At 40.6% G+C, this 16,368-nt stretch overlaps 1 protein-coding gene across 1 annotated transcript in view; it reads right to left on the bottom strand.

Moving 5' to 3' along the window:
• cacna1ha (calcium channel, voltage-dependent, T type, alpha 1H subunit a) overlaps positions 1-16,368 on the bottom strand; it is a 64,111-nt gene that overhangs the window by 20,696 nt on the left and 27,047 nt on the right. Inside the window, 14 exon segments of the mRNA XM_063904869.1 lie at positions 151-343; positions 1,266-1,355; positions 1,888-2,013; positions 2,910-3,036; positions 3,559-3,743; positions 3,880-3,948; positions 4,288-4,411; positions 4,639-4,742; positions 6,656-7,015; positions 8,027-8,398; positions 9,448-9,603; positions 12,387-12,504; positions 12,592-12,777; positions 14,312-14,463. Coding sequence (XP_063760939.1) covers positions 151-343; positions 1,266-1,355; positions 1,888-2,013; positions 2,910-3,036; positions 3,559-3,743; positions 3,880-3,948; positions 4,288-4,411; positions 4,639-4,742; positions 6,656-7,015; positions 8,027-8,398; positions 9,448-9,603; positions 12,387-12,504; positions 12,592-12,777; positions 14,312-14,463 — 2,362 coding nt within the window.

The following is a 16,368-nucleotide window of genomic DNA, read 5'->3' as shown; positions in this document are numbered from 1 at the left end:
GCTACGCAGTCTTTTAAACTCTCCCTCTTTTTTTATCTGTATACATTTCCCTGTTTTCTTTTTCTGTCATTCTCTTTCTCTTTTTCAGGCTCTGAAAGCAGGCAGTGCTCAGAAAAATAGACTACCGACCAGCCCCGCCATTCTCCTTACTCCTGCGCTTTTTCTCTATCATTTTGAGCCGCTTCTCCTCCCGTAAGCGAGCCTCCTCCTCCTCCTGATCCTGCCGGCACTTGTGGAAGTTCTCCACCACGACGCCGACAAACATGTTGAGCACGAAGAAGCTGACGATGAGCAGGAAGGAGATGAAGTAGAGCAGCATCCAGGGGTTGTGGTTCCTTACAGGCTGAAAGGGCAATAGGAGAGCAGAGTAAATTAGATTTCACATGTGCATATTGGGCAGAAGAATGACTTCTTTTCTTTTTTTACGTGACACAAATCCCAAATGCCACATTGCCCTTGTAAAGCCTCATTATGTTATATCATACAGCAATCCTTTGGTAACTTAAAGTATTCTTCCCAGAATTCAAAAGGATAATTTCATGGGCAATGTAACAATATTTCTCCTGATGCTATCCCGAATAAAGGCTGTGCTCCTTTTGTTTGAAGACTCTCAGTTATTGTGTTTTTTGCCTATAAAACTTCACTATTTCAGCACATTACACCAAAGGCAGTCCTGAAATGTTGCAGTGTAAGTGCCTGCTATAAACTCAACTTTGGAGCCCTGCTTTTGCTTAGAATCAGTCATTACAGCACCCCTGCCAAAAGCTTTCTAACACTCTAGTCTCTCTATTATACTCTAGTGTGTATTTAAGATGTTTTTAGGGCTGCTAAAGCTTTCAATAGAGATTACAGTGATACTATTCTCCAATACGCGTTACAGTTCAAATGTCTCAAGCTTCTTTACAGCACAGGTTTAATACCAACGTTTTCTAACTAGATCTGATATTTAATGTTAATATGTTTTATATGCAACTGAGGAGTAGGTGTACGATCAAATGAGTGGCACGAATCACAGTTTCCTGTAACGGCTCTTTATATTAATCAGAATGAATATCTGGATGGGGACTTTTTTTTACCCCGAGGGGGCATTGGAGTTGCTCCAGTGAACATGAGAAGTTAAAGCAAAAATGTCCAATAAAAGATTAAATAAAACTAATTAGAAAAATGATATGTATATCCATTTAGTGACATTTAATCTGTTGTATGATGTCACGGGAGAGATGAGTGTCTGTGTGTTTCCTCCTGAGGAGAACATTTATTTTTACCTGTTGGTCCACTCCCACTGCATCCAGCCCGTCATACATGATGTTGACCCAGCCGTCCTTACAGGACAGCACAAACAAAGACATCAGAGCCTGGATAGGAAACAAGAAATAAGTCAGAACACAGGAATGTATCTGGTGCAATTTACAACAAACAAAGAGACTTATTAGAGTTGAAATACTGACATCTTGTACAATTAGCATGTTTTTTTTCCTCCCAATGACAATTAATGCCTGTAAATAGAAGATGCACATTCACTGTTGATAGCACAGCATTGGGGATTGAATATAAAACTGTTATTTTCCAAGTATAATAATTGAACTTAGAAGGATATACAATACAAGAAATTAATATAAAGTCATGTAAAGTAGATTTTAAAGAAGAGATTCTTAAATTGAGTTATTTATTTGTCAATCTGGCAGTGTGTGTACCTCACTTTGTCACATCACTGTACTTCTCCAAACCTAAGCCACTAATGTTTTTTTACTATAGAGAATACTATGTGTACTATTGCACTGCAATCAAAGTTATATTTTATAAGCATATTTGTGGCTAGTTAATTCGTGTTTGGTCTGCAACCTCCCCATCCTCCCCCTCTCCCTTCCTCTCACCATTGATACGTACCTGAACCAGGTTGTCGAAGTTGTACTTCCTTCTGATCCAGCGGTAGTTGGCTTGCAGACAGTCGGACTTGTTGGTGACATTTTTTGTGTCCAGACCTTCACAGTGGTAGAACTTGCCTTTGAACAGCTAAAGAGACGGAGAGAGAAAGACAAAAGTCTGTAGGGCGACTTGGCTGCCAATCAAACATTATCTCAATTTCCCCGCTAACAGCTTTTTAAACGTCCAACTATTAATGCCAGCAATAAAAGGACGTTTCATTAAGCACATTCTTATCAGAGTGCTCTGCTAAAAGCTAGCCTGTGGGTCATGTTGTTTTTTAACCTGAATGTCATTCTTTCAAAAGACACACTCTTAAGGAACAATTACCCATTGTATATTCAAGACATTCCATTCCCCACCTCAGGCCACAATCACATATTCAGCAGCTCAACGACACTGACATTTAAACTATATTTTCTCCTCGGTTTCTTGAGCAGTATGCGGTGTGGACTTTGGATTTCAACCTAGCTTACATGCCTGTGTTGTCAAGTATAGTGTTGCAGGAATGAGTTCTAAACTTGGAATTGAGTTAGCATTTTAGCACTTCCTGGTTCTCTCGTCTCAAAGTCATAGGGTTTTTTGAATAGTCAGTGTTTAATACAACTTTATGACAGTTTTATGACAAAAAATGACTTCAGTACATAACCTAGTGATGAATGTCAGATGCTTTTAAGTAAAAACAAAAAGGCGGTTTCTTAAAATTGCCAAACATTAGCCACCTTTAGCTTAGCAATGTGACTGTGATTTTGTTTGTTTATAGCATTTACGTTTTACTTCTGCCAATTGCCTATACTTTAAGTATTATAAAAGTGATGTTAATATGTGGAAATTATCCTGCTGAACAAAGTGTCTAAGTATCATAAATGTGTGTTTGTTAACGATCTTTTTGAGTGAAGCCTTGTGATGCTAACTTCCGGGTTAGTCACCAAAAAAGGTCAACACTGCTCCAGTTTGTTTGTGGTAATGTGTGGGAATGCATATACCTGCACCCCCAAGATGCCAAATACAATGAAGAAGGCGCAGCAGATTAGGACAATGTTCCCGATGGGTCTGAGAGAAGTGATGAGCGTCTCCACAACCAACTTCAGCCCCGGAGCTCGGCTGATCACCCTGAAAAACCCAAATAAAGACATATAAATGTTTACTTTATTCAGGAAAACTCATCATCACCAACCGTTTTCTTTCTCCATGACTAAGAAAAACAAGGGTTTGTGAAAGATCTTAGGAGTTGTCGAGCAATACAAGCAAATACAGAGATGCATTCACGCCACCATCAATACGGAAACACAGCCATCACTTTTGATATTTATGCTAAACAGGGCAAGCAGTCAACTTCTTTATCTAAAGACATTGATGGCCCCTCAGATTGTATGCATTAATAGCAAGAAAGCCTTATTATCACTTTTTATCTCACTGGCTTTGCATGGCAGAAACTGCTTTCACGTCTTCGTTATGTGACTATATTTGAGATATTTAAGTTTAACCTACCTTGTAACTCCTTATATGAGAAGGATAATCTTAGATCAAAGTATGTATAAAGAAATTAGATACAAAATGTGTGATGCTTGCTGATTCTGTGATGCTTACAAACAGAACTATAAACACACAAACAGATAGGAGTAGAGTCTGTACCTCAGTGGGCGTAGTGTTCGTAGCAGGCGTAGGACTCGGAGGATGCCCAGGATCCGGTTTCCTCCAGTATAGGCCAGAGAGACAAGGATGTCGACAAGAGACACAAACACCAACAAACCATCCAGAACGTTCCAGCTTGACTGGAGGTACGTCTGCTTCCCGAAACAGAAACCCAGCGCTAAAACCTAGAGAGACCATTATGGAAATATTTAAAAGATCTCTCAAGCTTTGAATTACAGATATAACTATAAATTATTATTACAAAATGTTATGAAGTACAACTTTTAACCGAGCTAAAGGAAAGAAAACATTGGAGTTTACCTTTATGGCCATCTCTGCCAGGAAGATCACAGTGAAAACGTAGTTGGACACACTCAGAAACATTCGCTCCTAAAGAAAAGGTTAATATAAAAACATATACAAAATAAATACAATGTAAAACAGCACAACAGTAGTACTAGCCCTTGGTTTATACATTAAGCTTGGTAATTAAAAGGTGGTAATGCATTGCTCTATCTGTCTGTCTGTGTCCAAAACTGACAGGAGATTATCTTTCAAAAAAAACTAAAGTAGCTTTAGTAGAACAATTATGAATACGCTGGTTACTTTGGAATAAACGTTGTGTAAGCTCTAAAGCAACATTCAAATAACTCGAATTGAAGCATGACATTTTAAAGAGTACGTGCAGACACCGGAGGAAATGAGTGTGTATTTTTCTGTGGTTCTTACCTTGCTTTCAATAACTATACCAGGCCTTTCCAGAGCAATGGTGATGCAGTTGAGGAAGATGAAAATCAGAACCACATGGTCGAACAATTTGTGAGAGATCACACTTTGGCACCAGCAACGTAATCTAAACAAATACACACACACGCACAGAGTCATCTACAATGTCCACGCTCGGTTAGCGCTATTGACCAAACAATTAGCAGCGAGAAAGCACCGAAGGAAAACAAAATGAGAGAGGTGAAGCGAGACATTCGTAAAAAAAGCAATGAGAAGCAAAGCCGAGGAAAAGGATGGAAAGAAAAGGTCTAGAATAACGTAGATTGATAATGAAATTGTGTGTTTTAGCCTCACTTGCTCTCTGGAGAGAACAAATACAGGTTCCATTCTTCATGCTCTTTGCACCAGCTGGGCTTCATGTTTTGAATCTCCTTGGTGAGCCAGAGCCAGAAAGAACTCTGCAGAGGTGAGAGATCAGACATTAACATTCATCATCAACAGAAACACCTTCTTTGTACGTTATAACCACATCAAATTATGATCAACTGTACTGTCAGCATTGAAATTATTACTGCAATTACCCTGTGAACACTAAAGCCACAATGATCATTATCATATCCACACAGTGGTTTTGATTGTGAACATTTAAAATACCCAATGTTGTTTACAAAAGTTGTTCAGGTAATTGTATGTGATCCCCATAACATATATTATGTAGATGGTTAAAGGGGCAGAACCAGCCTTGCTTAAGGGGCAAATAACATGTAATTCTTGTAAACGATTGTAAATGAAAACAGTTTAATTTAGTGTCAATAAATCTTATTTCCGCCTGCACCTGCAGCAAGGAGAACAAAAGCAGAAATTCTACCCGAGAAATATGACTGTTAGTATTTGTATGTGACAAATGTTGCATTTTGAAAACTGATTGATATTAGACACACATTATGAAAGTCACTGGTAAGTTGGTTACTACGGTGGCAGAGTGTAAACACACAACAGCCCAAAACACTCCCATCAGGAGACACCGCAAATTAAGAAACATCTTTTTCACCTTGGTGAAGATTTGCTGTCATTTGCATGTGTTTTGGCACAATTGTGTTTTTATATTTGCAACGTTTTTGAAACTGCAGCACGTTGCTCCTAATGGAAGTGTTTTGCACACATTTGCACCTGTCAGCCACCGTAGGTTTCCCTATAAGTTAACCTCTGCTTATGCCATAGATTTTATTGACAATACCCCCAGGTTTTTTCATTTTGTCTAAATGTTATTGTGCAGACATAGCATATATAGCTGCAAAGGGGTTTACTTGTCCAATCAACAATTACACTCCGAAAGCATTTAAAAAGAATGCATAATTTAATGAGTTCCCATGGTGTTGCTGACGTTAGCCCTTTCCTTATTTATTTTAATCTACGGGGACACAAACAAAATAGTGTTTTCTTGCAGGGAGAGAACTGCAACATAACTCTTAACTTAGCTGGTGCACAAGCTCAATACAAAGTGTAGTGAAACTCATTAAACTTTGTAATAAAACAAAGCTTAGGTGCACAGCTTCTGCATTTCAGGATTCTAATTAAAAACAGCCCAAAGTCAAGCTGCTCAGCGAGCTCATTGCGCAGACTGCGTGAATGTGTGTGTTTATGTACTGTAAGTGTGTGTATATTCTGGATGAAGACAACCTGCATGTCATGTATCCTTGGAGCTGAAATCCCTGACATAGACACCACACTCATACACACGTCTCAGGTGAAGCAAACACATTGATTTGTACTATGACACGCACGCATTAATGATGCATACAGTACACTTGTGGAAGGCATGTTTTAAGCCTCAATTTTCACATTTTATGGTGTAATAAACTACATTTAAAGGAAATAAAGAGGTTATCCAAAACCATTGTAGAGTTCTCCAGTCTCCATTTTACACAAGCTCACAGCAATGTACAGCCGCAATGATTTCTTGTTTTGTACCCACAGAGAAAACAATTAGTTGCCAAGCCAATCAATTACAACGCGACAATTATCGTCCCCTCTGGGTTTGCAGTGTGAAAACAAAACGCATTATAAAATCTCAAAGTAGGAGAGAGACAAAGGCAAAGAAGACAAAGAAAAATAACTGAGTAAGAAGCGAAAGAAAAAATAACAGAAATAAAATATGCAAACAGAGACGGAGAGGGCAGATTAAGAGATTAAGAATTTACATACGAGAGCAAAACCACAGAGGGGCAACGGCTCGGAAAACTTGTCCCCGGGTCTATGAAGACAAATTTCTTGCTCAAGCTTTTGTATTTAATTTGACAATCCACAGTGAGAATGAAGAGCTCACACTATCACACTGTGGTTATCTTGAAGGCCCCGACTCATCACTTACATCATCATCTATTTCATCGTCAGGCGACAGGTCTTCCTTGGGGTCGGGGTTAATGACGGGGTCGTAGTTCAAGGTCCTCCCGTTGCAGTCGGCGTACTCCGCTGTAATGGAAGGGCAGAGAGTAGACGCCTGCAGCAGCGCCAATGTCTCAGGGCGCAGTCTGTTGTTTCCCCCGACCTCCCCCTTGTCTTCCGCGCCATCTTCCTCCTCTCCTCCCTCCCCGGACAGCAGGCTCTCCCTCTCTCCACTGGTGTCTCGCCGCTTGAGGCTCGGCGCTCTTCCCAAACTGTTCCAACTGGAGCGCCGGCTACCCCATGAGCGGGGAGGAAGAGGGGAGCGCCGACCGGGACTCGAGAGGCCCTGGAAGAGACAGGAAGCACGGGTGAGCATAGTGTGTGGCTACGAAAGTGTGTGTGGTTTTAAAGAATATATACCCATTATGGGGAAAAGGTAAAAAGCTGATGAGGTTAGATATAGCAGAAGCAAATAAAACAAAGTATTGCGCATAATTATGAATACATAAAGAGAAGATAATAAAAATGTATACAAAAACATCTCGAAATAGAAGATAACAATGGCCTGACTTAGCATGAACTACCTGAAATGTATTGAAGTTGATTATGTAAAGATATTTTGACTTGATATTGGTAGCTAATTTGGGGATTTTGTTCAATTTTGCATTCACATTTTTTGTCAGCCTTTTAAACTAGAACCAAAGGGATTCGTTCTTAAGTTTTTTCCACAATGTCTTGACAAGAACATATGTGATCGTTTACCGTATTTTCCCCAAAAAGTTCTCTCTCACTGTTCAGTAGCTATACACAGTACCTAGTAGTTTGCTACTGGATCAACTTGTCTGCCAATATATTCAACTGTATTAAAGTTGTTCAATATTTCCCTCCCCGTGAACTAACATCAGTACATTTTAGCTTCCTGCATTCGCAAATTTGGTTTCAGACACTTATGATTTCCTTGGAGAATAAATACCTGTCTACCTGTGTTATTAAACCGCTATGGCAGGGCAAAGAAAATGCATTTTGGGTAACAGCATTAGATCCTTTGCTTGCAGTTTATCTGCTCTGTTCTCTTTCAAGAAATATAGTAATCCATTCCTTAACTAAAATAAGACTAAGTGAGTTTAGGTTCATCTCAGCCCACTGAGCAGAATTGAAGGGATTAAAGGGTCCTTCATGGTAGAGGTCATTTAAAGCCTGACATCAGACTTGAATAATTGGATCTTCAGGCGCCTTGTGGTCCTCCATTTGGGACCATTGTGTTTGTTTTAGTCTAATATCTCTGTCTGCTCCTCTACTCTGCAAAGTCAGTGCTTTATATCCATGCTTCGGTGCTCTGAAACATGACATCACTCACAAGAGAATGCTGGTCGTAGGCAATGGGGTCTATGGAGGTGGAGCTTCCACGGCGAGACTCTGTATGAGCACTTCCTGCATCGGAAAAGCTCAGTCCTGCATCGGCATACTGAGGCACCCCATCTCTGTACATGAGGTCATCCCCGAGGACAGACTCGGGTCCCAGAGAGCTCTTTGGTGTGGGCATAGGCGTGGCTGCAGTGCGCATGATTATTGGAGGAGCCATGGAGCCGTGAGGGTCAACATGACCGTTGGCTGTCATCATCAGAGAGTACATTTTAAGCTCTGAGTCTCTGAGCTGGGACACCTTCTCGTCATCATCGAAGTTGTCTGATTTCTTCTCATCGTCCGACTCCGACCGATTAGCATCACCCTGAACACAGGAAGGATTTTTTACTTGGAGTTCACAGTCATAGAGAAGAGATCTGACACTGAATCATTGACTAGAGCTGTGAAAGGTAAGGCTACAATAAGAAGATAAGAAGGAAACACATTTTTTTTTTATTAACAAGCTCTGTGATTATGACCTTCAGCGCACTACCTAGTTAGCTAAATCAGTAAGCAATGCAGTAGTAACGTTTTGGATGGTAAGCAGAAATAAGCATTTAAATGGCTTTTATATTACTGCTGGCCATGCATACAGGTGACACAGTGCCACCCGCAACCAAAGTTTGCAACGGGGAAGCATTAGAAGACTCAAAAGCAACAAACTTTCAACAGCGATAGCTTAATCGTTGGCTACAGTTTGCAGGCCGATCCACATTGTGCTGGACGAGGGTCTGCATGAAATCATTTCCATCACATCCAACGACCGCAAGAATGAATTCACTCCACTCCCATGTTGATAAGAGCCTTCAAAACTAGAACAATATCCCTTAATGTACATTTATAACAAAAAAATGGGCATTTAATTTGCAATTAATGGCGAGTTAATGATGGTCAATCATACGATTAATCACGACTAAGGATTTGAATCGATTGAAAGGCCTTCTTTGAACCCCCGTGAAGTGAATGGGGATATTTCCGTAGCTGAAGGCCCACTGCATCCAACATGATTTGGATGAGGAAGAATCGATGATCTGAAATTATCAGCGGGTCTGTTTCGTACTGCGTTTCATTTTTATTCTCACATCCCTTTTACGAGCAGTGGGGCCTCACATGATGTGACAGAGTGGTGATTGAGAGTCCGGACCGGCGGCCATCAGACTCCATCGGGAGATAATTAACGTCTAGAGCATCTCATCGGCATTCACACAGTTATGGATGAGAGATGCTCGTTAAAAATTACACATTCATCTTTACTGCGCTCCCCTGGCATTAGAGCTATAATTGCAGGGATCTTCTTTGCATGAGTAAATTTGAAGTTGCATATTGAAAAATAAGTGTTTCATTAAAGTAAAGGGCTGCTAATTGTGTTCTCACCTCAGCCTGGAAGCCCTCAACCAAAATGGCCACTAGCAGGTTGAAGAGTACGTAGTTTCCAAATGTCATGAGAGCGACAAAGTAGAGAGCCGCCCATGGAGTGGTGGAGGCCATGCCGTTATACAGCACCACGTTCCAGTCCTCCTGGGTGAGAATCTATCGATTGAACGAAACACACAGTCAGCTTTAGGGATGTGTTATTTAGAAAAGTAGAGGAAAAGGGCAAGAAAAAGAAAGTGTAACACATGGAGAGTAAAGGGGGAAAATGAATCAAATGTATCCTTTAACATTTTATATGCTTAATAAAATACAGTACCTAGTTGCGAGAAGAAGTGCTTTGTTACCTTGATTTAGTAAAATGTGTAATACCAGAGGAGAAATACTACAAATAGTAGAAATAAAACACACCTTAAATACAAAAAACTAAAGTACTTATTGTGCAGAATGGCCATTTTTGAATATTATCTTACTGGATTATAATTACTGATATATTAATGTGAACACCCTTAATTGAGTAGCTGGTAAACGTGGCGCTAGCTTTAACGACCTTTTATAGTGGCAGGTATCTTAAGTGAGGGGATAAAGTGCAGTGAGCCGGTCCTTAAAGAGAAAGGAACCCCGACAGGTGAATCATCTTAAGTCTGTCTTCTTCTGCTGTTCCCTTTAGTGTTTATTTCCCGGCTGTCTCCCGTCGCTATTTTCTCTATTGTCCAACTCTGTGACTTTCAAAGAATACTGCATGGTGTTTTTTGATCAGACATAAAAATAAAATGTTATTTCTTGGCAACAGCTGACCAGACTTCTTTCCTCGGATTAATACGACTGCATATCGACCTAAGTTTAAAGCGTCTTCAGCATGGCTCTGACATCATTAGCAAGGGACTGCTATCAAGAAATAGCAAACCTCTGAATTTCCAAATTGACCAATCAGGATTGAGTATTCAACCAAGATGTGTCGTAGTACTTCTTATTTCATTAATGGATTTGTATTTTTCATGAACAACATGATTGTGCAAATTAACCAATTTCAAATAAATGTAGTGGAGAAGAAGCATAAGGTAGCATTACATTGAAGTAAAGTACTTGGGGAAATTAGTTACTCTCCACTGACAGTACTGAGACACTTTTATTGCCGTCCTCCCGGGATACTTCCCCGTCATCCACATAGGATTACCACAAATCATTTGTAGGTGTTTATGTGTGTTTCCCTGTTTGAATCAATGTGAGTGATGAAAGCATTTAGAAACTGGGACGGCATTCATGATGCGGCATAAAGCCTCACTCCGTCTCTGCCCACTCATTAAACACCGTGGCAGGAATACACTGCGCTGTCTGTGCTGATGTGTGTATGTGCATATGCATGTGTGTGTGTGTGTGTGTGTGTGTGTGTGTGTGTGTGTGTGTGTGTGTGTTGTAGCATCTGCCCAGAAACTATAATAAGTATATATAGTGAGCAGAATGCCTTCACATGACAGGCAGCTCTGAATAAAATGCTTTTTCAGCATCATACTCCCACACGCGCGCACACACACGCGCACGCACACACACACACACACACCAAAGTGAGACAGTCCACTGCATTCTGTGTTCCACCTTTCTGCTGACGCATCCCTTATAGAAAAAGGAGGACGTTCTATCTGGAGCAATTGAACAATATCTCCACATAGGGAGAGTTGGAAATAGAAATGATAGTGAGAGAGGGTGAGAGGGTGAGCATAAGCAGAATTTCTCATTTCACAGCATTTCTCTAATGAGCAAAACTTGGCAGTTGAGTCTGGCGTGCACGTGCACACACACACACACACACACACACACACACACACACACACACACACACACACACACACACACACACACACACACACACACACACACACACACACACACACACACACACACACACACACACACACACACACACACACACACACACCACACACACACACACACACACACACACACACACACACACACACACACACACACACACACACACACACACACACACACACACACACACACACACACACACACACACACTCTTTAGGCTCAGTTTGACATTTTGCTTGGGTTGGCCAAGGAGTACTCACTGGCCTGTTGGGATAAAAATATACACACACTGCCTAGTGTAACTCTTGCAAATACATACAGTAGGTAGGACGGATGTGACGCTACTGCTGACACACACGGGTCACCTGAGGAGCTTTTTTTAGAAGGAAAGTCAGTTCAATTTCTGCCTCACTGCCAGAAAAGTTTTTCAGATGATGCACACATCACCAGCCTATAGTTTGGCTTTATTATAAATGACATTCTAGCTAACACTTTAATCAAAAGGAACTTAAATATACATGAATACTGAAGACATGCGTACAGGAGCAATTTTAGGGGAAGTATCTTGAAAGCAGTGGCTTGGATTCAAACCGCTGACCCTCTGATGGATATGTTGATAGCTAACTTGCAAGCTGAATCAAAATCTCAATCAATGACAATACACAAAGCTGACTGAGCCACAGACTTGGACTGGGAGCCGTAGGGTCGCCGGTTCAAGTCCCCGAACAGACCTAAAATATGGAGTGTTTACTGCTACTTGGAGAGGTCCCAGTTCACCTCCTGGGCCTTGCTGTGGTGCCCTTGAGCAGTGGCTCCTCGTACTAGGATGGGTTAAATGCGGGATAAATTTCACGGTGTGTGCTGTGTGCATGTACTGTTTGTTAGACAAATAAAGAGGGTTTACTCCTCCGATACTTCTCCTGAGTTAATAAACTACTATCATTGATAAAACATATGAATAGCTGAGAAAAATCTGACATCAGGCCAGTATAAGGGCAGTTCTGGCAAATCAGTGTGACTAAGAAAATCTGAGCAAACTAAAGTCAATGTGTGGATTGGAGCCAGCAGACCCTCAAGCAAAGTAGCAAAGTGTGAAGTTAAAAACTCACCTGGAATACGGTGACGATGGCCCACAGCAGAGAGTCAAAGTTCTTGCGGTCGGGGACGGTGTCTCCATTTTCTGTCTGATGACTGAATTTACAGCCGAACAGATGCATGCCGAGTATACTGAAGAAAATAAGATGCAGTCATTCTTCGGGTCCCAAAACAAATGGGGACGTTTTCTGAGTGTGTTTGTTGTTTGTGTGTGTATACCTGAAAGTGAAGATGAATAGCATCAGTAGCATGCAGAAGGTGGCCACGTTGTCCATGGTCTTCATAAGCACCACAAGCTGTCTCCTCAGGGCGGGCAGGAAGCGCACCAGCTTCAGAACCCGCAGCAGACGAAATGTTCGCAGGACGGACAGCCCACCATCTGCTTGACCGATTATCTCCCACACACTGGGCAAAACACACCAATAGTAAAATACGAGACTGTAGGTGTACTGTAGTGTACAACCACTATATGTAAACACAAATCTATGGAAAATGGCAACATCACATCTGAATAGAAAGAAGATGACATGTTCTAACTGTTAGGGAATATTTTGCTTAGGCGTTTAACCTTTGACCTAGTTCATAATTGTCTCCTTCCTCTGTCTGCATTCCCATGGCATAGTTCTTTCGGCCTTGGGGTGTTATCTCCCTTGATGCCAGGTTCTGACCGAGCACAAGCTGACATGAGATTGTTTATTGTTTAGGGGCATCTAGAAGCCCTTCTTATCTGCAACGTAGGATCCCTGACATACATCTTTTCTCATGTACGACAGCTTTACTTAGATTTAAGATCCATATTTGTTTAGTCTCTCTCATGAAGAATACTGATTGTCCATTCTGAACTGGTTAAAACCTCGGACTACGGAAGAGATCTTCAGAATTGGTCGGGCAACCGCTCTGTCAGCTCGTGGCTGCAGCAAATGTCTTGTCAATTGTTCAGCCGTTAACTTCATAATAAACCTTCAGTGTTTGCCATCAAAGTTCAAGCTCTACAGTGTCTCTCTGAGTTTTGTCTCCATTAGTCCAGAAGTTTCCATCACACTAACAAATTACCAATACAAGGTAATTCACAGACTTCATGTTTCATATGCGCTCTGTAAACGTGTTGGCTGTTAGTTTAAAGTAAGATTAAGAAAGTATTTGGAAGAGATGTACCTCTAAATCCATCAAATTCTGTTCTGAGGTTAGAGACTAATTACGAAGGCATACACAGCTTTAATCTAAGAATCTCTTTTGAGCATGGTTTGAAAAACTATTGTCCATTTTGCCATTGGAGAGATTGTCATATGTTTTAGGAGGAACTCAATGAGTTTGTTAGGGACTGTTCACAAAAAGCCTTAACCTTGAGTATGGTTGCTATTTGGGTAATATATATAACAGAATCAGAACTCACTTGTTTTGTCAGTGTCTATTTTTGTTCAGTGGTGTTTGGTTAGGGATGTTTTGCTTTAAGTGAAGGTCTTGGAAGAGTTTGATTGTATACCTGTTTAATATGCTAATGCTAATATTTTACCACTTAAATATATGCTAATGCTAATATGCTAATAATAGGTTACACATATTGTTGTGTTGAAGATACTCAGTTTGAGTACATTTAGGAATTTTGAGGGTTCTTCATATTTAGTGCCACATATAAAGAGCTGATTTAAACTGAATGACAGCCACACAGTATACCTCGACTCCTTACAGGATCAAGAGTCTCCTGCCCCTGTGGGATCCATCAGGAGTGAGTCAATCTCAAAGGTAGACACTGCGGCACTGAACCCAATGACTGACAGTCAGGAGCAGAAATAAGACCCGGGGGTGGCTCTGAATTAAAACTCAGTTGTCTAGTTTGTGAAATCTACACTTTTGGAGGCATAGTTCTATTTGCATTCCGTTCTTGTTTTGGATTTTGATGAAAGCACATTTTTATATTCTCATAGAGAGATATTATTACCTGATGATCACGATGATGCTGTCGAATATGTTGTATGGGTTCTTGATGTAGCCAAACAAGCCAAAAGCCAGCAGCATGAAGCCCATCTCCAGGACGAACATGCTGGTGAACACGATGTTACTGATCTCCAAAACATCAGTCAACTCCTCGGGCTGGAGGGGGAGGAAAGAGGGGGTAAGGAAGAAAGAAAGAAAAAATGAGTTCATATCTTCACATTTTATTTTCCCTGAGTTGTAAAAACCTGCGTGTTCTTGAGACGAGACATTATGAATCCAGTTCAGAGCGGCAGTCTCGCCCCATCACTCAAACAGGAGCAGCAGTAGCAGCAATCCATCAGTGTTGATCTGCTCCGCTCACAGCGCCGTACAGTCCGTGATCGAGCCCCATCATGCTCGTACTAGGATGGGTTAAATGTAGTCAAGTCTTTTTCAATAAAAACACAGCAATGTTGTGCTCTGGTAAACGCCTCGTGTGATTTTTTTTTTATTGAAACTTTTGGCATGCGCTGCATCATTGATCTGAATGTGCTGGTTCAGGTTCGGCTGTGGATTGGGTTCTATTTCTTTCTCATTTCAACATCCATTTATCCAAGTCAAAGCTTGAAATGAACCAATAAATTGTATCAAATTGAGTTTGGCACTTGTGTACAAGGTGGAACAGAGATCCAAAATTACATTTACATAACTAATCATTGTGATAATCACTTGTAACAATCCTAGTTTTACTTCTCCTTAATGTTTTTTATAATTCAGTGCAAATGAACTAAACATGCTCAAAGTCTGCCTAGTGGAAGTTTAATAATCCATTTAGCTTCTGGTCCCACATATTATTTCCAAGCATGGCAGTCTCATTAAAATTCATTGGGACTCTTTTCATGTGGGGATCAACTGGAAATAAGAAAACACTTTGTGTCCTGGCCCAAGGGGAACAAAATCCATCAGACCCAATTCTGGACCTTTAAACACTCACATTATTATTATATAAAAACCCAGATGTCCTTCTACAGCAGCAGATACGGGTTACAGTTAAATGTGTGATATTGCGCACTATAAGTAACCTGCAGAAACATCCAGCGTTGGCTTATTGTTATTTTTATTTGTCGATCTTAGAAAGCGTTAAACATGTTGAAGCTGTATGAAGCTGGAAGTAAATGAGGGGTTTCTCTTTCAAAAAGACGCTCGTCAATAATGCGAAAAGTTTAAACCACAGTTAAATGAGTCTTAACGGAAATAAAATCATCCACATTGATAATTTCCTATTATATTAAAAAGGATTCATTCAGGCATATGTTTACACCCAATTGAAGCAACTAACTGAGGATCATGATCACAGATAGAGGGCGCCATACTACGCCTCACACCTTCCCCTCCCTCCCCTCACTCAAACCCTAAACACTCAGACACACGACATCTCCTTTGAAGATATATCTTTTACAGCCACATTTTAAGACCAAGACTTGTTTCCTTTTTTAAAACACAAGTGGTATAAAGTATGTTTATTTAACAAAGTCTATGTTTGGCATCCTTTACATTTACCCTAACTGATGCAGTGCTTCCACTTTAGGGCATTTAACTAGAAAACTAATGTACTTTCTGTACTCCACCACAACCAGCCTTTGCTTACATTTTACTGACACAATCTGCATTATAATTACCTTTCTTTTAATGCTGTAAGGACATTTGTTTTCCTTTACTTGCTTAGGTATTACATTGTGTGGGCAGAACTTTCAATTGTAATGATGTATGTTTAGTTTATATTGTGTTTAATTGATGCTCTTTGTATTTATATCAATTTCATCCATATTTGTTGTTAGCCAAGCTATCACTGTATGATTCAATGTATTGATATGTGACCCCATTATATGGTGTGATTGCTAAACACCCGCACACAGACACACACATTTTTCCCCAACAGCCCATCGGACATGCTGAAACCGAGCCTGTCGGATCCATTGCTTAGCTGTCTCTTATAAAGTGCGGTAAAGGCTAAGTGCGTGTGTCTGGGTCAAGCCACCCTGCTGAGCTATTACTTCCATTACAGCCGTAGTTTGACGGCGC

This window comes from Eleginops maclovinus, chromosome 16, assembly GCF_036324505.1.
Source record: "Eleginops maclovinus isolate JMC-PN-2008 ecotype Puerto Natales chromosome 16, JC_Emac_rtc_rv5, whole genome shotgun sequence".
In the NCBI taxonomy this organism is placed as follows: domain Eukaryota; kingdom Metazoa; phylum Chordata; class Actinopteri; order Perciformes; family Eleginopidae; genus Eleginops; species Eleginops maclovinus.
The sequence above is the reverse complement of the archived record's forward strand: the minus strand, read 5'-3'. Positions and strand labels throughout refer to the sequence as shown.